The 21,290-nt window shown below is 28.1% G+C and overlaps 1 protein-coding gene, 1 long non-coding RNA gene and 1 pseudogene across 2 annotated transcripts; 1 reads left to right on the forward strand and 2 right to left on the reverse strand.

The window, feature by feature from the left end:
• Positions 1-648: 648 nt before the first annotated feature.
• Positions 649-2,886, reverse strand: LOC142235977 (UDP-glucosyltransferase 2-like). Its single transcript, XM_075307231.1, has 3 exons — positions 2,532-2,886; positions 1,264-2,475; positions 649-869 (listed from the first exon to the last, which is right to left on the reverse strand). The coding sequence occupies exons 1-3, from the start codon at positions 2,779-2,781 to the stop codon at positions 649-651; spliced, it is 1,683 nt and encodes a 560-aa protein (XP_075163346.1). The 5' UTR covers positions 2,782-2,886.
• A 5,256-nt stretch (positions 2,887-8,142) lies between these two features.
• LOC142235984 (UDP-glucosyltransferase 2-like) lies at positions 8,143-16,978 on the forward strand (annotated as a pseudogene).
• Positions 16,979-18,295: 1,317 nt separating this feature from the next.
• LOC142219673 (uncharacterized) lies at positions 18,296-18,753 on the reverse strand. Its single transcript, XR_012717698.1, has 2 exons — positions 18,670-18,753; positions 18,296-18,599 (listed from the first exon to the last, which is right to left on the reverse strand). It is a non-coding gene; the product is annotated as an uncharacterized LOC142219673 (long non-coding RNA).
• Between the last annotated feature and the right edge of the window lie 2,537 nt (positions 18,754-21,290).

The following is a 21,290-nucleotide window of genomic DNA, read 5'->3' on the forward strand; positions in this document are numbered from 1 at the left end:
TTGTAGTCGGCTTTGACGTAGGTTTCGTCGTCCATTACCACGCAGTCAAACTTCGTCAGCATCGTCGTGTACAGCCTCCGGGATCGCGATTTGGAGTCACTACCTTCTTGTAAGTCGATAGTCCGGCTCGTTTTTTGCACGGTTGTAGACGATACACCCAGCTTAGTTGCGGCATCTCGGAGAGAGAGGTTAGGGTTTCGCTTGAAACTACCGGCAACTCTCTTTGTCGTCTCAGCGGCTTCCGGTTTTCAATTTCGCCCCGATCCAGACTTCCTGGCTGTCGACAAACGTTCCCCAAACACTTTAATTACATTTGTAACGGTTGATTTGGCAACTTTTAGCGATTTTGCCAGCTTTGCGTGCGAGTAGCTCGGATTTTCGCGATGCGCGAGCAAAATTTTGATACGCTGCTCTTCTTGCTTGGACGGCATTTTGACAACTGAAGAGTGGAACAACATTCTACACACACACACCTTCAAAATGAGGGGTGTTCAGGTTTTTTAAATGCAAAATTGAAAGAAATACGCCAAGTTTATATTGACCAAATTTTGACCGTATCAGCCTTTATTTAATAATTGCAAAAGTAATTAACTTAAACTAATATCGCAGTAAAGCTTATGTTGATATCACAAATGGTAATCGACTAAACTATAATAATACAATACTGTAGTTGACGTTAGTATTGTGTTTGTCTTCTTTTCTGTTGTTTTTTGTTTGTACACGTAAACTCTCCAAAGTATATCTCTTATTCTCTCTTCGCTCTTTGTGAAATATTTGTACGTTTTGTAGATCTGCATTATGTTTGTTCTCAATGCAGTGTTGAGCCAATGCTGTTTTCATCTTTTCTTTCTTTATATATCCTTCGTGCTCTGCAGTTCATATGGCTAAGCTGCGCTTTGTTGTGCCAATATAAGATTTCTATAAAAATTTTGTCAAAATTTTATTTCTATAGAGAATTATGTCAAAATTTTATTTCTGTAGAAAATTTTGTCAAAATTTTATAATCTATAGAATATTTTGTCAAAATTTTATTTTTATAGAGAATTTTGCCAACAAATTTTTTCTTTAAAAAATTTTGACAAAATTATATCAAAAACAAAATAAATAAATAAAAAATAGGAAAAATAAAAAAAAAAAATATTTAATTATAATTTTTTTAGTTTTTCTTTATTTTCGATTTTTTGCTTTTATTTTTTCTACTACAAAATAATTTCTTCACCAAAGAAATAAATCCAATAATTGTGGCGCATATGACCAACATACCCATAGACAAAAGTAAAAACACATCGACATTATGATATTCCATGAAAGACAAATCTTGACCAGCATTACGCATAAATGGAGCACCCTCATGACGCAGAACATATTCTACCCAATAGATGGCAGTCTCTAGCGGTGTAAGAGGTTGATCCTTAAAACGTTTTGATTGTTGTTGGACAGCTTTCATATATTTGGGATTTTGCCATAATTCCAGAATACTGTCTTTGAAGGTTTCCTTGGACATTTCCCTTATCTGCAGTGCCAAGGCATAGCCAGCTTTGACGGCATTTTTGATATTCATAAATTGATCGGCAATAATGGGTAAACCCAATACAGGTTTACCATAATATATGGTCTCTATGGTACTCATATAGCCACCATGACTAATAAAAAGCTTGCAATTGGGATGGGCCAATATGGCAGGTTGATTAAACCATTTGCGAATGAGAACATTATCTGGCCTATTGGCTAAATTGTCTGCTTCAAATTTCCATAGAACTTTTATTTTTAATTCACGAAAGCCTTCCAAGAGCACTTCTAAGACATCTGATGATAAATCTTTACTTTGAATATTTGAACCTAGAGAAAAGTAAATTACTCCCTCTGACGCATTATCCAAATATTGCTGCAGATCTTCGGAAAGAGGCTCAGGATTTTCTTTTATATGTAGACCACCAACTTCAATCATATTGGGGACATAAGGTCGAGGAAAACGTAGGGTAAAGTGATCATTTACCAAAACCAAAGAAACATTTTTGCGAGCTTGATCCAAACTCATTAGGGCATTGGGAAAATGTTTGCGATAAGTTTCCTCTTGATATGGCAAGACGAAATAGTCAATGCATAATTGTTCTAAAAATTCAGATAAAACATTCACAGTACGCTCTTTCAGAGACATATGATTGTCATAGGGAACACTGATATGGGGTATATACGATAGCGGTGAGCTATTGCCTACCAAGTAATCGATGAAGTTTATGGTGCCAAAGGTCGACACAGCAATAATGGGAGCTTTGAAATATTCTCCAAAACCCAATAAGGCTTCGGTCACCAAAACTTCCAATATAATCAAATCGAATTTTTCCTCTTTCATAAGTTTCTTCACTTCATCATTTTCCAGAACATTTGTAGCCACCAGTTTTCCAGGTTCTGCAAGTTCAAGATATTCTTGGAAATATGATTTTTCCTCCGCCGCAGCTGCTTCCTCTATGTAATCTGAAAAAAATTGTTTGATGTATTAAAAAACAAAAATAAAAGAAATTTATATTTACCTTCAAACAAATGAATATTTTCTGTTACAATAATATCACGAAAATTCTTCAGCGGTTCCTTTTGCGGATAAGTGGATATTGATGTCACCTCATGACCTCTATCTGCCAATGCTTTCAACAAAGCCGATATATAAATATATTGTGATGGTCCTGGATAAGGGAATATCGAAAGAATTTTTGCCCCTTGCCCAAAACCCATGAAAGCTAGGCTAATAGCCATAGCTATAATGCAGATTCTTGGTACACTCATTATATAGAAAGCGTTAACGACATGCTAACTCTTATGAGATCTCGTTGCAACTGTTTTGGAAAAAGAATTAAATGTGCTCTCATTTTTTGGCCATTTCTTATCTAAATACAATCGAAATTTTGTTATCAATGACCTTTTGTATGTATGAAGCAGATGATGGGAGGTATAATAAGTTGGAAATATTGGTTTGCCACCTTCTGAAGAGACCTTATTTCGAACACTTGGAAACAAATTATTTCGATGCTAAAATTTCCGCCTTTATTTAAAGATTATGCCGACTCATAGAAGCATTTTAATTACGTTACAGTTTTTGATTTGTCAAAATTTTATTTCTATACAAAATTTTGTCAAAATTTTATTTTTATTGAAAATTTGGTCAACATTTTATTTCTATCACAAATTTTGTCAAAATTTTATTTCTATAGAAAATTTGGTCAAAATTTAATTTCTATAAAAAAAATTTTGTCAAAAATTTATTTCTGTAGAAAATTTTGTAAACATTTTATTTCTATCGAAACTTTTGTCAAAATTTTATTTATATAAAAAATATTTTCAAAATTGTATTTCTATAGACAATTTTGTCAAAATTCCATTTCTACAAAATATTTTTTATTCTGTGGAAAATTTTGTCAAAATTTTATTTCTACAGAAAATTTTAGAAAAATGTCATTCAAATAAAAATGTGTTTCATTATTTTAAGTAAATGAAATTTTTGTCAAAATTTTATTTCTATACAAAATTTTGTCAAAATTTTATTTTTATTGAAAATTTGGTCAACATTTTATTTCTATCACAAATTTTGTCAAAATTTTATTTCTATAGAAAATTTGGTCAAAATTTAATTTCTATAAAAAAAATTTTGTCAAAAATTTATTTCTGTAGAAAATTTTGTAAACATTTTATTTATATAAAAAATATTTTCAAAATTGTATTTCTATAGACAATTTTGTCAAAATTCCATTTCTACAAAATATTTTGCCAAATTTTATTTCTATAGAAAATACTTGTCAACATTTTATTTCAAAAATTTTGTCAAAATTGTATTTATGTAGAACATTTTGTAAAACTTTTATTCTTATCAAAAATTTTGTGAAATTGTATTTCTATAGAAAATGAAATTTTTATCAAAATTTTATTTCTATAGAAAATTTTGGAAAAATTTCATTCATATAAAAATGTATTTCGTTATTTTAAGTAAATGAAATTTTTGTCAAAATTTTATTTTTATTGAAAATTTTGTCAAAACTTTATTTCTGTCGTAAATTTTGAAAAAATTGTATTTCTATAAAAAATTTTGTCAAAATTTTATTTCTAAAAAAATTGTCAAAAATTAATTTTTACAGAAAATTTTGTAAACATTTTATTTTCATCGAAACTTTTGTCAAAATTTTATTTCTATAAAAAATATTTTAAAAATTGTATTTCTATAGAAAATTTTGTCAAATTTTTTTTATATAGAAAATTTTGTCAAAATTTTATTTCTATCATAAATTTTGTCAATATTGTATTTCTGTAGAAAATTTTGTCAAAATGTTATTTCTATCGAAAATTTTGAGAAATTGTGTTTCTATAAAAAATGTTGTCAAAATTTTATTTCTATAGAAAATTTTGTCAATATTTTATTTCCATAAGAAATTTTGTCAAAATGTAATTTCTATAAAAAATTTTTTAAAGTATTTCTATAAAAAAATTTGTCCCAATTTTATTTCTACAAAAAATTTTGTCAAAATTTTATTTCTATAAAAACTATTATCAAAATTGTATTTCTATAAAAAATTTTGTCAAAATTTTATTTCTAAAAAAAATTTTGTCTAATTTTATTTCTATAGAAAATACTTGTCAACATTTTATTTCTATCAAAAATTTTGTCAAAATTGTATTTCTGTAGAAAATTTTGTCAAAATTTTATTCTTATCGAAAATTTTGTGAAATTGTATTTCTATAGAAAATGATGTCAAAATTTTATTTCTATAAGAAATTTTGTTAAAAATTTATTTCTATAAGAAATCTTGTCAAAATTTTATTTCCATATAAAATTTTGTCAAAATTATATTTCTATAAGAAATTTTGTCAAAATTTTATTTCTTTAAGAAATTTTGTCAAAATTGTATTTCATATTTGTTGTTTTGATATCAGCTTTAAAACCATTGCGTTGACTAAACTACAAGAGTAGCTTTACCAACAGAAGAAAAGAATGTTTGTAAAATTTTCGAGTGTGGTTCACTTTGGGTTTAGTTAACCCGAATTTATTCTGATAGTTGGTTGATAGTTTTGCTGCAAGTAGAGGATGCTGATGAGGAATGTGGTAATTCCGAATCGTGCGTCCATCCAACAATCCAGCAGTCTATAGGGCTTTGCCCAAATAAATTTGACAAACATTATTTTCCCCTGTTGGTTCAGCTACTCTTGTAGTTTAGTCGCCGCAATGTATTTAAAGCTGCGATCAAAACAAAAATATGGTTGAAGTACAAACCAACAATTAAAAACAAAACAAAAAAAAATATTTCTATAAAAAAATTTTGTAAAAATTTTATTTCCACAAAAAAAATGTTGTCAAAATTTAATTCTATAGAAAATTGTGGCAAAATTTTATTTCTATAGAAAATTTTGTCAATATTTTAGTTCTATAGAAAAATTTCGTCAAAATTTTTGTTTCATTTCAAAAAAGACACGGAAGAATGCGCGAGAATGTATCGACACATCATAAACAAGCATCGACACAAACGAAGCTTAGTGTACGGTGACTTGCAGAACGAATAGCATCACACGAACTCACGTTAGTTATTTTCAATATATTATATCTAAAATAATATTGTGATTTGTGAACATTAAAAGTAATTTAATTTTTGTATTTTATGTAGATACAAAATCCCAGAAAATGGTTAGTGGCACTAACCGAAATATTGTAAATAAATATTAAAACAAATCAATAATCGATTGTTTCTATGACCTCAAGCCGAACAAAATTAATAATCACAATAAAAATTTTATTTCTTTTCAAAATTTTATTTCTCTACCAAAATTTCTTAAAAGTTTATTTCAACGAAAAATTTTGTCAATTTTATTTCTATAGAAATTGTTGCCAAATTTGTTTCTCTGGAAAATGTCAAAATTTTATTTCTTCGGCAAAATTTTGTCAAATTTTGTTTAATTCTATAGAAAATTTTGTCAATATTTTATTTCTATAGAAAATTTTGTCAAAATGTTATTTCTATAGCAAAACTTTGTCAAAATGTTATTCCTTTAGTAGCTTTTTTGAAAAATTTCTCAAAAGTTTATTTCAACGAAAAATTTTGTCAATTTTATTTCTATTGAAATTGTTGCCAAATTTATTTCGAAAGAAAATCTCAACATTTTATTTTTTATCAAACTTTTTTCAAAAGTTTATTTGAGTTGAATTTTTTTCAATATTTTATTTCTCTAGAAAATGTTGACAAAATTTTATTTCTATAGAAAATTTTGACAAAATGTTATTTCTATAGAACATACTTGTCAAATTTTTATTTCAATAGCAAATAATTGCCGAAATTTTATTCACATTGAAAATTTTGTCAACATTTTATTTCTTTGGAAAATTTTGTCAAAATTTTATTTCTATAGAAAATTTAGTCAACATCTTATTTCTATAGAAAATTTTTGAAAAATTCCATTAATATAAAAATGGTTTTCAAAATTTTATTTAAATGGAATTTTTGTCAAAATTTTTTTTCTATAGAAAATTTTGTCAAAATGTTCTTTCTATACAAAATTGTGCCAAATTGTATTTCTATAGAAAATTTTGTCAAACTTTTAATTTGTATACAAAATTGTGTCAAAATTTTATTTCTATAGAAAATTTTGTCGAAAAATTTTTTATATAGACAATTTTGTCAAAATTTTATTTCCATAGAAAATTTTAAAAAATTTTATTTCTGTAGAAAATTTTGACAAAATTTTATTTCTATAGAAAATTTTGACAAAATTTTATTTCTATAGAAAATTTTGACAAAATTTTATTTCTAAGAAAATTTTGACAAAATTTTATTTCTTAGAAAATTTTGACAAAATTTTATTTCTATAGAAAATTTTGACAAAATTTTATTTCTATAGAAAATTTTCTCAAAATTTTTTTTCTATAGAACATTTTGGTAAAGTTTCATTTCAAGAAAATTTAATTTCTATAGAAATTTTCTGAACATTTTATTTTTATAGAAGATTTTGTCAAAATTTTATTTCTATAAAAAATTTTGTCAACATTTTATTTGTATAGAATATTTTATTAAAATTTTATTTTCTTAAAATTTGATTTCTATAGTAAATTTTGTCAACATTTTTTTATAGAAAATTTTGTCAAAATTTTATTTTGATAGAAATTTTATCAATTTTTTTCTATAGAAAATTTTGTCAAAATTTTATTTCTATTGAAAACTTTGTCAACATTTTATTTCATTTAAAAATTTTGTCAATATTCAATGAAAATTTTGCCAATTTGATTGATGTCAATGGAAAATTTGCTCAAAATTTTATTTCTATAGAAAACTTTGTCAAATTGAAATTGAAATACCTCTTAATTGTAGTGGAATATTGTGCAAAGTCTACCAAAACTTCTAGAATTCTACCAATCTACCAAACAGTAAAATACCTACCACTTTTGATAGAATTCTACCAACTGTAGCAACCGTGCCCATGTTTCAAAAGCATAATTCGACAAATGTCAAGCCTTCTTCAAATCATTTTTTATTTTTGTGGTGTTCCCACACGGCTACCCAGAGCTGTTTTGTACATTATGTAGTATTCATCTCAACCAACGGCTAAAAATTTTAAAAAGACTTAACTCGTACCACTGTGTAACACTTCGGACTAAGAGCATTGACTTCTTCGCTCGCTTCAACTCTTTGAATTAGCTAGCCAAAGTGTGGTCAGTAAACTGTCGATACGTGAACTTGAAATAGATGACCTGCAAAGAAACCGGTACATATAACAGGGTGTAATGAATAAATTTCAAGCAGTGTTAGTATATCGAGAGAGATAACTGAAGAGAGAGATAATCTGAAACATCATTGTTCGTTAAGTAATAAGCGACTTGAATATGTTTCCGTTAACTAAATGATATAATATTTACCAAAACAAATACAAATACAATCGCCTAAGTCGCTGTAGATGTGTTTGGGCAAGGTATAGATAGCAATTAACAAATTGTACGAGCCACCCTAATCATATATTAAAGCTATGACAAACCAGAAATTTCAAACAAATCTTGGAAATAGACAAAAAAATCATCATCATTCTTGATTCGCATAGCAATTCTTACTTTATTTCCATAGTTTCGTGGGGCTATAATCAACTTCAAAACTTTAGTATTATTGCGACTTCTGGCTTATATTCATCGATGTTAAACTTCGAAAAACATTTGGCTGCATCAATTATTGTTTGTGCCATTTTTCTTACATTTGTACATGGAGCTAAAATTCTATCTGTATTTCCCTTTCCGGGACCATCGCAATATATTCTCATTTCTCCACTGCTAGAAGCATTGGTGGAGAAAGGTCACGAGGTAACTTCGATTTCTACATTTCCCCGAAAGGAACCTTTGAAGAATTTTCGTGATATTATTGTAATGGAAAATGCAAATCTTTATGATGGTGAGTCTTGAAAGGAATATGAATTGCAAAGAAATTAACAAAATTATAGACACATTTTTTCTAAAATGAGCCAAATGTGACAGCTAATGACTGACAAGGGAGAGTATCGAACAAAAGTTGCTCCAAAAGAATAAAATATTGAGAAAATTTTCTATAGAAATAAAATTTTGACAAAATTTTTTATAGAAATAAAATTTTGACAAAATTTTCTGTAGACATAAAATTTGACAAAATTCTCTATAGAAATAAAATTTGAAATTTTCTTAATACAATTTTGAGAAAATTTTCTATAGAAATAAAATTTTGAGATAATTTTCTATAGAAATAAAATTTTGAGAAGATTTCCTATAGAAATAAAATTTTGACATTTTCTATATAAATACAATTTTGAGAAAATTTTCTATAGATATAAAATTTTGACAAAATTTTCTATAGAAATAAAATTTTGACAAAATTTTCTATTGAAATAAAATTTTGACAAACTTTTCTATAGAAATAAAATTTTGACACAATTTTCTATAGAAATAAAATTTTGACAAAATTTTCTATAGAAATAAAATGTTGACAAAGAATTTCTATAGAAATAAAACTTTGAGAAATTTGCTATAGCAATAAAATTTTCAGAAAATTTTCTATCGAAATAAAATTTTGAGAAAATTTTCTATAGAAATAAAATTTTGAGATAACTTTCTATAGAAATAAAATTTTGACATTTTCTATATAAACAAAATTTTGAGAAGATATTCTATAGAAATAAAATTTTGAAAAAATTGTCTATAGAAATAAAATTTTGGCAACATTTTCTATATAAATAAAATTTTGAGAAAATTTTGACAAAATTTTGTATAGAAATAAAATTTTGACAAAATTTTCTATAGAAATAAAACTTTGACAAAATTTTCTATAGAAATAAATTTTTTACAAAATTTTCTATAGAAATAAATATTTGCGAAAATTTTCTATAGAAATAAAATTTGACAAATTTTTTGTAGAAATAAAATTTTTAGACAAAATTTTCTATAGGAAGAAGATTTGACAACATTTTCTGTATAAATAAAATTTTGAGAAAATTTTCTATATAAATACAATTTTGACAAAATTTCAATAGGAATAAAATTTTGGCAATTATTTGCTATAGAAATAAAATTTTGACAAGATTTTCTATAGAAATAAATTTTTGGCATTTTCTATATAAATAAAATTTTGAGAAAATTTTCTATAGAAATAAAATTTTGACAAAATTTTCTATAGAAAAAAAATTGGACAAAATTTTCTATAGAAAGAAAATTTGACAAAATTTTATATAGAAATAAAATTTTGCCAATATATTATATATAAATAAAGTATTGAGAATGTTTTCTATAGAAATAAATTTTTGACAAGATTTTCTATAGAAATAAAGTTTTGACAAAATTTTCTATTGAAATAAAATTTTGACAAAATTTTCTATAGAAATAAAATTTTGACACAATTTTTTATAGAAATAAAATTTTGACAAAATTTTCTATAGAAATAAAATGTTGACAAAGAATTTCTATAGAAATAAAACTTTGAGAAATTTCCTATAGAAATAAAATTTTGAGAAAATTTTCTATCGAAATAAAATTTTGAAAATATTTTCTATAGAAATAAAATTTTGAGATAATTTTGTATAGAAATAAAATTTTGCCAATATATTATATATAAAAAAAGTATTGAGAATGTTTTCTATAGAAATAAAATTTTGACAATATTTTCTATAGGAATAAAAATTTGACAAAATTTTCTATTGAAATAAAATTTTGACAAAATTTTCTATAGAAATAAAATTTTGACACAATTTTTTATAGAAATAAAAATTTTCTATCGAAATAAAATTTTGAGAATATTTTCTATAGAAATAAAATTTTGACATTTTCTATATAAATAAAATTTTGAGTAGATTTTCTATAGAAATAAAATTTTGAAAAAAATTTCTATAGAAATAAAATTTTGACAAAATTTTCTATAAAAATAAAATTTTGTTGTTGTTGTTATTGCAGCTTAAAACCATACATTGACTAAACTACAAGTGTAGCTTAACCAACAGAGGAAAAGAATGTTTGTCAAATTTATTTGGGCAAAGCCCTATAGACGGCAAGATGGTTGGATGGACGCACGTTTTGGAATTACCACATTCCTCATCAGCATCCTCTACTTGCAGCCAAACTATCAACCAATTATCAGAACAAATTCAGGCAGTTCATTAAACCCAACAATAAACCACACTTGAACCTCCCGAAAAAAGGTTTTGTATGATAGCCGGCTTATGCCGAAATAAATTCAAAACAAACATATCTCTTTTCCTATGCCACTGTCAAATCATCGATTTGAATTCAGTTGGCTGGGTTTATTTTGAGCGTGCTTCCTCTTCTTTTTCCATTCTTTTTGCTTTGTTATTGTTGGTTTTTTTTCTTTAAGCATTGTTGTTGTTTTTATTGCAGGTTAAAACCATACATTGACTAAACTACTAGTGGAAAAGAATGTTTGTCAAATTTATTAGGGCAAAGCCCTATAGACTGCAAGATGGTTGGCCCTATAGACTGTTGGTTAAGCTACACTTGTAGTTTAGTCAATGTATGGTTTTAAGCTGCAATAAAAACAATAACAATGCTTAAAGAAAAAAACCAACAATAACAAAGCAAAAAGAATGAAATAAAATTTTGACAAAATTTTGTATAGAAATACAATTTTGATAAAATTTTGACAAAATTTTCTATAGAAATAAAATTTTGACAAAATTTTCTATAGAAATAAAACTTTGACAAAATTTTCTATAGAAATAAAATTTTTACAAAATTTTCTACAGAAATAAATATTTGCGAAAATGTTCTATAGAAATAAAATTTGACAAATTTTTTTATAGAAATAAAATTTTTAGACAGCATTTTCTATAGGAAGAAGATTTGACAACATTTTCTGTATGAATAAAATTTTGAGAAAATTTTCTATATAAAAAAATTTTTAGAAAATTTTCTATATAAATAAAATGTTGACAAAATTTCAATAGGTATACAATTTTGGCAATTATTTGCTATAGAAATAAAATTTTGACAAGATTTTCTATATAAATAAAATTTTGAGAAAATTTTCTATAGAAATAAAATTTTGAAAAAATTTTCTATAGAAATAAAATTGGACAAAATTTTCTATAGAAAGAAAATTTGACAAAATTTTATATAGAAATAAAATTTTGCCAATATATTATATATAAATAAAGTATTGAGAATGTTTTCTATAGAAATTAAATTTTGACAACATTTTCTATAGAAATTAAATTTTGACAACATTTTCTATAGAAATAACATTTTGACCGAATTTTCTATAGAAATAAAATTTGCTCAAATTTTTTTCAATTTTTGGTAGAGTATTTATGGCACGATCGGCAACCGTGATCAAAATACAATTGTGGCCTGCATAAGAATTTGTAAATTTGCACTGAAAAAACAGTGAACCGACCAGGAAAGGAAAATTTTAGAAAATTTAGATTATTTTTAAAAAGTTTTAACTAAACTGTATTACAATCGCTGACATCACACCGATATCACAAAAATAAGTAACTATTTTTTGACAAATTCATAAATAATAAGACATAATTATTTTTTTTTTCACTTTTTAAAAAAGTTTTTGAAGTTTGAATGAAAAAATTGGAGTTAAAAATTGCAAGAATGTCTTTAGTGCTATACGAAATTAAGATGACTAAATTGTAGTAAAATTTACAAATTTTAGGAAATTCTCAACTGTTAGAAATAAGAATTTAGTAAATGTTTTTGTTTCATTTGTGTATAATTGTTATCCCATTTTTAGTTACTTTAACTAACATACACAAACAATTATTATAGTGTAGAAAAATTGAGAAAACTTTCTCAAAACATAATAATTCCATGAACTAAAATACAGTTAAATTGGCTTTACTGCCATATAGAGTTCACTTAAAAAAAAAAAATGTTGTTGATGTATAGATTTAAAAAATTCTCATAACATGTCATGGCAACCCTATTATACTCCCATCACCTATTGTGGTCTGTGTACACATTAGATAGGGTCACGGCCTAAAGGAAAAAAAGTTGATGCGGTCACCACCCAGTTTTGTAACATATTCGAAGACAATTTCAGAACACCAAAACTTTTTTTTTTCGTGCACCCTACGACCCCCCGAAATACAATTTATTGTGCTGTGTCGTCATTTGAAGTCCGATCGAAAAAAATGCATATCGTTGTTCGTGGTTGATCAGGGGCTATATTTCGTGCATTGGTCATTTTTGACTCCGAAGTCAAATTTGATTTTTAATTTTTTTATTTCGCTTCGTATACCCCTATGATGCCCATTTCTTATAACCATTATAAAGATCTTAACAAAATATGAAACTTTTGTTTTTGAAGTATTTACTTATATTCATAAACAAACAAGTGAGGAAAGTCTAAAGTCGGGCCGACTATATTATACCTTGCACCACTTTGTAGATCTAAATTTTCGATACCATATCACGTCCGTTAAATGTGTTGGAGGCTATATATAAAGGTTTGTCCCAAATACATACATTTAAATATCACTCGATCTGGACAGAATTTGATAGACTTCTACAAAATCTATAGACTCAAAATTTAAGTCGGCTAATGGACTAGGGTGGAACACAATGTTAGTAAAAAAATATGGGAAACATTTAAATCTGAAGCAATTTTAAGGAAACTTCGAAAAAGTTTATTTATGGTTTATCTCTCGATATATATGTATTAGAAGTTTAGGAAAATTAAAATCATTTTTACAACTTTTCGACTAAGCACTGGCGATTTTAGAAGGAATATGTTGGTATTTTTGTCGAAATCAGAAAAACATATATATGGGAGCTATATAGAAATCTGAACCGATTTCAATCAAATTTGGCACATATGACTATATTACTAATTGTACTCCTAGTGCAAAATTTCAAATTGGGCCAAAACTCTGGCTTCTGGGGCCATATAAGTCCATATCGGGCGAAAACTATATATGGAAGCTATATCTACATCTGAACCTATTTCAACCAAATTTGGCACGCATAGCTACAGTGCTAATTCTACTCTCTGTGCAAAATTTCAATTATATCGGAGTAAAAGATTGGCCACTGTGGTCATATGAGTGTAAATCGGGCGAAAGCTATATATGGAAGATATATCTAAATCTGAACCGATTTCAACCAAATTTGGCACGCATAGCTACTATGCTAATTCTACTCTCTGTGCAAAATTTCAATTAAATCGGAGTAAAAGATTGGCCTCTGTGGTCATTTGAGTGTAAATCGGGCAAAACCAAATTATGGGAGCTATATCTAAATCTCAACCTATTTCCACCAAATATGACACGCATAACTATAATGCTAATTCTACTCCCTGTGCAAAATTTCAACTAAATCGGAGCAAAAAATTGGCTTCTGTGGGCAAATGAGTGTAAATCGGGCGAAAGCTATATATGGGAGATATATCTAAATCTGAACCGATTTTGCTGATATTTTGCAAGTTTTTCGAAACTCATAAAATATTCGGATGTACGGAATTTGAGGAAGATCGGTTGATATACACGCCAATTATGACCAGATCGGTGAAAAATATATATGGCAGCTATATCTAAATCTTAACCGATTTTTTCCAAAATCAATAGGGATCTTCTTTGAGCCGAAACAGGACCCTATACCAAATTTTAGGACAATCGGACTAAAACTGCGAGCTGTACTTTGCACACAAAAATACATCAACAGACAGACAGTTAGACAGACGGACAGACAGACGGACAGACGGACAGACAGACAGACAGACAGACAGACAGACATCGCTAAATCGACTCAGGATTTAATTCTAAGACGATCGGTATACTAAACGATGGGTCTCAGACTTTTCCTTCTTGGCGTTACATACAAATGCACAAACTTATTATACCCTGTACCACAGTAGTGGTCATATGAGTGTAAATCGGGCGAAAGCTATATATGGGAGCTATACCTAAATCTGAACCGATTTCAACCAAATTTGGCACGCATAGCTTCAATGCTAATTCTACTCCCTGTGCAAAATTTCAACTAAATCGGAGCAAAAAATTGGCCTCTGTGGTCATATGAGTGTAAATCGGGCGAACGATACATATGGGAGCTATATCTAAATCTGAACCGATTTCAATAAAATTTGGCATACTTGACTACACTACTAATTGAACTCCTAGTGCAAAATTTCAACCAAATTGGGGTAAAACTCTGGCTTCTGGGACCGTATTAGTCCATATCGGGCGAAAGATATATATGGGAGCTATATCTAAATCTGAACCGATTTCTTCCAAAATCAATAGGTATCTATTCTGAGCCAAAACACATACTTGTGCTAAATTTGAAGTCGATTGGAATAAAACTGCTACCTAGACTTTGATTACAAAAATGTGTTCACGGACAGACGGACGTGGCTATATCGACTCAGGAACCCACCCTGAGCATTTTTGCCAAAGACACCATGTGTCTATCTCGTCTTCTCCTGGGTGTTGCAAACATATGCACTAACTTATTATAAGCTGTTCCACAGTGTGGCGCAGGGTATAAAAACGGAACACAAAAACCACAACAGTAGCTACTTAAATTAATTTGAGTACCTCTACAGCGGCATATTTAAAAATGCGAATAACTCAGCTAAAATTACTCTATAGCGGAATACTTAAGAATGCAAATAACTAAGCTAAAATGTTATCAAATTAGGAAATAAAACAATTCACTATAGTGTTTTATTCAGATATATAGAAAATTCCCTCCCATTAACCCTCTAATGCCCAAGCCCGCATTTAGGCGGTATTCATTTAATAAGGAATCTTTTAATAAAACACACCTTAAGGCAACAAAAATGGGCAAAATAAAAAGAAAGCTTATTTGAAACTATTCAAGAGGCTTTGCAGCATATGCTGAATTTTACCGTATAAATTTTTCTTGCTTAGTTTTTTTGCTTTTGTGTCGTTAACATTGAAAATTTAATCAGCTGGGGAAAAAATTGGGGTTAATCTCATTTTCATATATCTCACTTCTCCCTATAAATAGCCTCTCAGTGTTTTTCAAACTGTTCCCCCCATGGTATCATTACAAAAATTGAGCACAAAACCCACAATAACAGCTACGGAAAGTAATTTGGGTACCTCTACAACGGCATATTTAAAAATGCTATTAACTCAGCTAAAATGTTATCAAATTAGAAAATTAAAGCACTATTTTAACGAAAATAATTTTTTCGTCAAAATAGATTATAAATAATATTTATAATGTAAAATCTCCATATACGACTATATCCATCTCATGTTTGCGTTTTACATAAACAGATTAAAAACAATTTCTCACAGCAATTTTATTGTTTCTTTTCAGATTACATGGTCAATGCTGCCGAAGGCCGTTTAACAAATCCGGTTAAAGTTTTTATGGGTATTGCCAATTGTGGTAAAACTGTGGTGTCCAATACCTTCGAAAATAACGAAGTGAAAGCGATGATGGAAAATGAAAAATTCGATGTGGTTATCATTGATGTATTCTTCTCTGAAGCTTTGCTGGCCCTGGGAGAGGTATTTGAGGCCCCCGTCATAGCTATAGCATCATTTGGAGCAATCAATTTCATCGATTATCTAACAGGAAATCCAACACCATTGTCCTATATTCCACATCTTAGTTTGTCCTATGCAAATCGCATGTCGGTACTACAGAGAGCTGCAAATATTCTTATGCAAGCCATTGATGATATCTCCTTCAATTATTTCATGTTGCCCGTTCAGCAAGAGGTTTACGCGAAATATTTTCCCCATGCTAAAATGACATTAAATGAAGCTCGTCGCAATGTTTCTTTGGTTTTATTAAATGATCATTTTACATTAAGGGCACCTAGACCATATGTCCCAAATATGATTGAAGTTGGGGGCATGCATATAAAAGCAAAGCCAGATCCTTTATCTCCCGATTTACAAGAATTTATGGATAAGGCAACAGAAGGGGTCATCTATTTCTCTTTGGGCTCTAATATAAAAAGTAAAGATTTACCCCAGGAGATACTTGAGATCATTTTGGCAACTTTCAAAGAATTAAAATTCAAAATCATATGGAAATTTGAAGCTGATAATTTACCAGAAGCTGATAATTTTTGCCAAGCCAATATTGGGTCTGCCTTTTATTGGCGATCAACCCATGAATATGAAAAATGCTGTTCAAGGTGGTTATGGTCTAACTTTGAATATTCGACAAATATCAAAGGAATCATTTACGGAGACAATTCTAGAACTTTTATTAAATCCAAAATACACAAAGACAATTCAATTGTTGTCTCAACGTTTCAGAGATCAACCTTTAAGTCCCCTGGAAACAGCAATATTTTGGTCAGAATATGTTATAAGGCATAAAGGAGCACCACATTTGCAAAATGCTGGTCAGGATTTATCATTTGTGGAATATCATAATATCGATGCTTACTTAGTATTGTTTGTTGGGTTGTTGACCATTGCGGCTGTTATGAGAGGATTTTATTGTGCAATGAAGAGATTGTGTTGCCACGGTATTAAAGAAAAAATAAATTAATATGAAAAAAAAGAAAAGTATTTTTTTGTTTTTGTTTTAACAATTGGGCAATATATAAAACAAGTAAGGAAAGTTTAAAGTCAGGTGGGCCCGACTATTATATACCCTGCACCACTTTGTATATCTACATTTTTGAAACCATCTCAAATCATAAATTCCATTCTTAATTTGCAAAAGATGAAATTTTATTAAACTTCAGAAAACTTATTATTTTTAGTAAATTTAATTAATGTGACATAAATTGCATGGTGTTGCAATTACTAAAATATTTTAATTGAATTTTTTTTAATATAAACGGACATATTCTTTCATTGTGGGTTCAATTTTCTGGCCATGTATAGCAATAAATTGCCTTAAATCTTTGAAATGTGGTTTGTTGGTGAAAACAAATCTTATTCATGGCAACACTGAAATAGGCTCATGGTCAGTTCTTTAGAACTTAGAAATTTAGAAATTGGGCTAGTCTAACTAGAACCAATTTTCAAACTAGTTTCCTAGTCCTTTATTGGTAGAGCATAAGGGGTCAAAAGGTATCATTGAATGACAAATCTACTCGAGCAAAAAACAAGTATGTACGGCCGTAAGTTCGGCCAGGCCGAAGCTTATGTACCCTCCACCATGGATTGCCTAGAAATTTCTTCTAAACACTGCCATCCACAATCGAATTACTTAAGTTGCGGTAACGCTTGCCGATGGCAAGGTATCTTAAAACCTCCTAACACCGTCTTCTAAATTGTATGTAAGTCCATACGTGGTTATATTAAATCAAAAAAGATCGATCAAATACGTATATGATTCAGTTTGACAAAATTTTCTATAGACATAAAAAAATTTTAACAAAATTTTCTATAGAAACAAAATTTTCACAAAATTTTCTATAGAAAGAAAATTTTGATAAAATTTCCTACGGAAGTATAATTTTAACAAACTTTTTCTATAGAAATAAAATTTTTACACCGAAAAAAAAGTTTACTATTGTTTACGAAAAATGAACTAACCCATAGTAAGAATGACCATGATTTGGCGCCAAAGATTTTTTTCATCTAGAGAAGTTCATGATTTTCTTATAAATAAGTTTATGTATTGCATCGTATTTTAGTTCATTCTTACTACGCTGAGGGAAGAATGTACTTACACTCATTCAAAATATTCCTACTATCCGGAAAAATGAACAAGTTTTTGGGAATCCTATATTTAGAAATTGGTTTCAAATAAACTATTTATCAGTATAATTTTCAAAGAAGTAAATAAATTTAGGAATTAAAGGTACAACAAGCCTGTATACAACTAAGAAATTTTTCGTACAATATAAGACAATTTTTCATAACTACCAGTATTTTATTTCAAAAAATTATTATTATATTACATAAAACTATGGCTTATGATATACAATAAAAGAAATGTTTTTATTTGTACGCTGTATGTTGTTACTTTTCCGTAGTTAGTAATTGCTTCTTCAAAAGAGTAATATTCTATGTTAGTAGAATGAAACTAATTAATATCAATTTCCATTTTCTATCCATATGAAAGATATATGCCATAAGTTGCTATTTTCATTTCATTTTTGTCCAATTTCACCGATTTCGCTAGTTTTTGTTGTGTGGATTTGCGTCATAAGCCTCTGAAGTTAAAAAGGTATATGAAATATAAAAATATTATCAAATTCTATGGTATTTTGATCTTTAACTTACAAGAGAATTTTCTTAGAGCCAATAGGGATATCAGCTTAGATAGCATTAAACAGTAAGAAGATTCCAAAAAATACCATTAGATTTTCTGTCATCCTGCAAATGAAAATTATTTTTAATAAATAGAAATTTTGGCTTTATTACAAATGGACGAAAAACTTACCACATTGAAAAAAATCATCCAATTACTACATTAGTGGAATCATATCCATGCACAAATGGGACATTTTTGAAATCCTTCTCAGAATATAAATGAAATAAAAATATTATAAAATTAGATATAATTTCCACTTGTCAATATAGCATTTAGTATTTATGGTGGATATTAAGTTCGAGTTTAGTGGCTAAAATCCCAATTTTTCATGATTAGTTTTCTTTAGAAATACATGGGAACAAAATTGAACCGTTTTTGTGTTCATTTAAAATTTATATCAAATTTTTAGTAATTTGAGGTTGCTGAATCCAAATTTACACTTGTTTTTTTAAGAGCTCGACTTTTTGAGATATACGGTTATGTTCAAAATTAAGGGACTTCCGCTATATATATTGGAATAACTTGAAAACAATTCATCATATTAAATTAAAAAACAGCGTTCTACATAAGCTTAAAAACGATTTTCTGTTCTTAATCGTGTAATCCATTTAAAGAATATAAACTTTATAAAAAACTTGTTTCGAGCTATTCTCCATCAAGTTATATTTAAATTTGCATCGAAGGCGTATAATTTTATACTTTTCTTACTGATTTATTTCTGATTTTAGCACCTAAACTCGAACTTAGTACACACCTTAAGGACTCGCTATAACATAAAAATATAGACTCAAAAAATTGTACTGTGATCCAGATGTAGAGTAAATATAGATCATTTTATTACCACTCATTATGAATATTTTTATGTAAACCAATTTAAAACCGCACTAATTTTAAATTATTAATAGAAATATACAGTTTCTTAATATGTGATTTATTTTAGAGTTATTTATTTTTTATCAATATAAAGTGTTTTTGTTTTCTCTAACATCACACCATTCACTTATCAGTTTCTAAAATGTTACGAAATAAATGTATTTTTATTAATAAACACAAATACCGCACGCAAGCGCACCACGTGTGCGCTTCATAAATGCATCAACAGAACTGAATGCACCAATAAAACTCAAAGACACAAATAGTCATAAAGGACACATATGTAAAGAAAAACAACTCCACACACACATGATCCCTTTCTGATCTCGCTATTGCAACAAAACAACTATCACCACAAAAGATACCAACAACACACATTCCATAACATCATCGCAATAACAAACACAAACAAAAAAAAAAAAAAGATGATGCAATAATTTCATAATTTCTTTTCACTTCAATTTCCAGTATCACGTTTATTGATTAGTTGGTATTCTATCTATAGGATAAGGTAAAATATATTCAAAATTTACGAGGAATCCATAAAAAATTATATACACCCGTCAAGGATTAAATTAACTACTTTTTATTCTACTTTATCTAAAATTTTCAATGTGAGGAAATATACTCCAACTTATAGTAAAAACCGAAATAAGCTGTAGGAAGCCGCCATACGAATCGGTACTGTGGTTAAGTTAATTTTTACTATAAAATTTTTTTTCCATACAAAAATTTTTCTTAGTAAATTGTCCACATTTCGTAGTAAGATTTTTATATTGCCTATGTCTTTTTATAATACAATCAACGATGCATTAACTATTGTATAGGAAATTTATTTAAGGAAAAATCCGTCCCATTTCGTAGTTAGTGAACTAAAAAACATTTACTGAATTTTTATAAGTTTTCCTTTAGCTAAGTTAATTTTCGCAGTGGTTACGAAAAATGAACTATATTACAGTAAATTTTTTGAACTATGTGGAAGTTAAACTGGTCCTAAAATTAACAAGACACCTTTTTTTCTGTGTACAAGATTTTCTATAGAAATAAAATTTTGACTAAATTTTCTATAGAAATAAAATTTTGACAAGATTTTCTATAGAAATAAAATTTTTACAAGATTTTCTATAGAAATAAAATTTTAACAAAAATTTTCTATAGAAGTAAAATTTGGAACAAAAAAATCTATAGAAATAAAATTTTAACAAAATTTTCTATAGCAATAAAATTTTGGTAAATTATTTTTGGCTCGAGTGGCAACCATGATAATGAACCGATATCATATGCTGACACCACGTACCAGATTTCAACCGGATCGGATGAAATTTGCATCTCTTAGAGGCTCCGCAAGCCCAATCTGGGGATCGATTTATATGGGGGCTATATAAAGGGTGATTCTTTTGAGGTTAGGATTTTCATGCATTAGTATTTGACAGATCACGTGGGATTTCAGACATGGTGTCAAAGAGAAAGATGCTCAGTATGCTTTGACATTTCATCATGAATAGACTTACTAACGAGCAACGCTTGCAAATCATTGAATTTTATTACCAAAATCAGTGGCAGAAAATCCGCTTTTTTATCGACAAATTTTGTTCAGCGATGAGGCTCATTTCTGGTTGAATGGCTACGTAAATAAGCAAAATTGCCGCATTTGGAGTGAAGAGCAACCAGAAGCCGTTCAAGAACTGCCCATGCATCCCGAAAAATGCACTGTTTG

Source organism: Haematobia irritans, chromosome 1 (assembly GCF_050003625.1).
Source record: "Haematobia irritans isolate KBUSLIRL chromosome 1, ASM5000362v1, whole genome shotgun sequence".
NCBI lineage: Eukaryota > Metazoa > Arthropoda > Insecta > Diptera > Muscidae > Haematobia > Haematobia irritans.

Excerpts from the sequence above, each read along its gene's own strand:
- LOC142235977 (XM_075307231.1), bottom strand. The coding sequence starts at position 2,781 with ATGAGTGTACCAAGAATCTGCATTATAGCTATGGCTATTAGCCTAGCT. Across the intron at positions 2,476-2,531 it reads AAATATTCATTTGTTTGAAG|ATTACATAGAGGAAGCAGCT; the intron begins GTAAATATAAAT and ends AATTTTTTTCAG. Across the intron at positions 870-1,263 it reads GTTTTTACTTTTGTCTATGG|AGCACGAAGGATATATAAAG; the intron begins GTATGTTGGTCA and ends TATGAACTGCAG.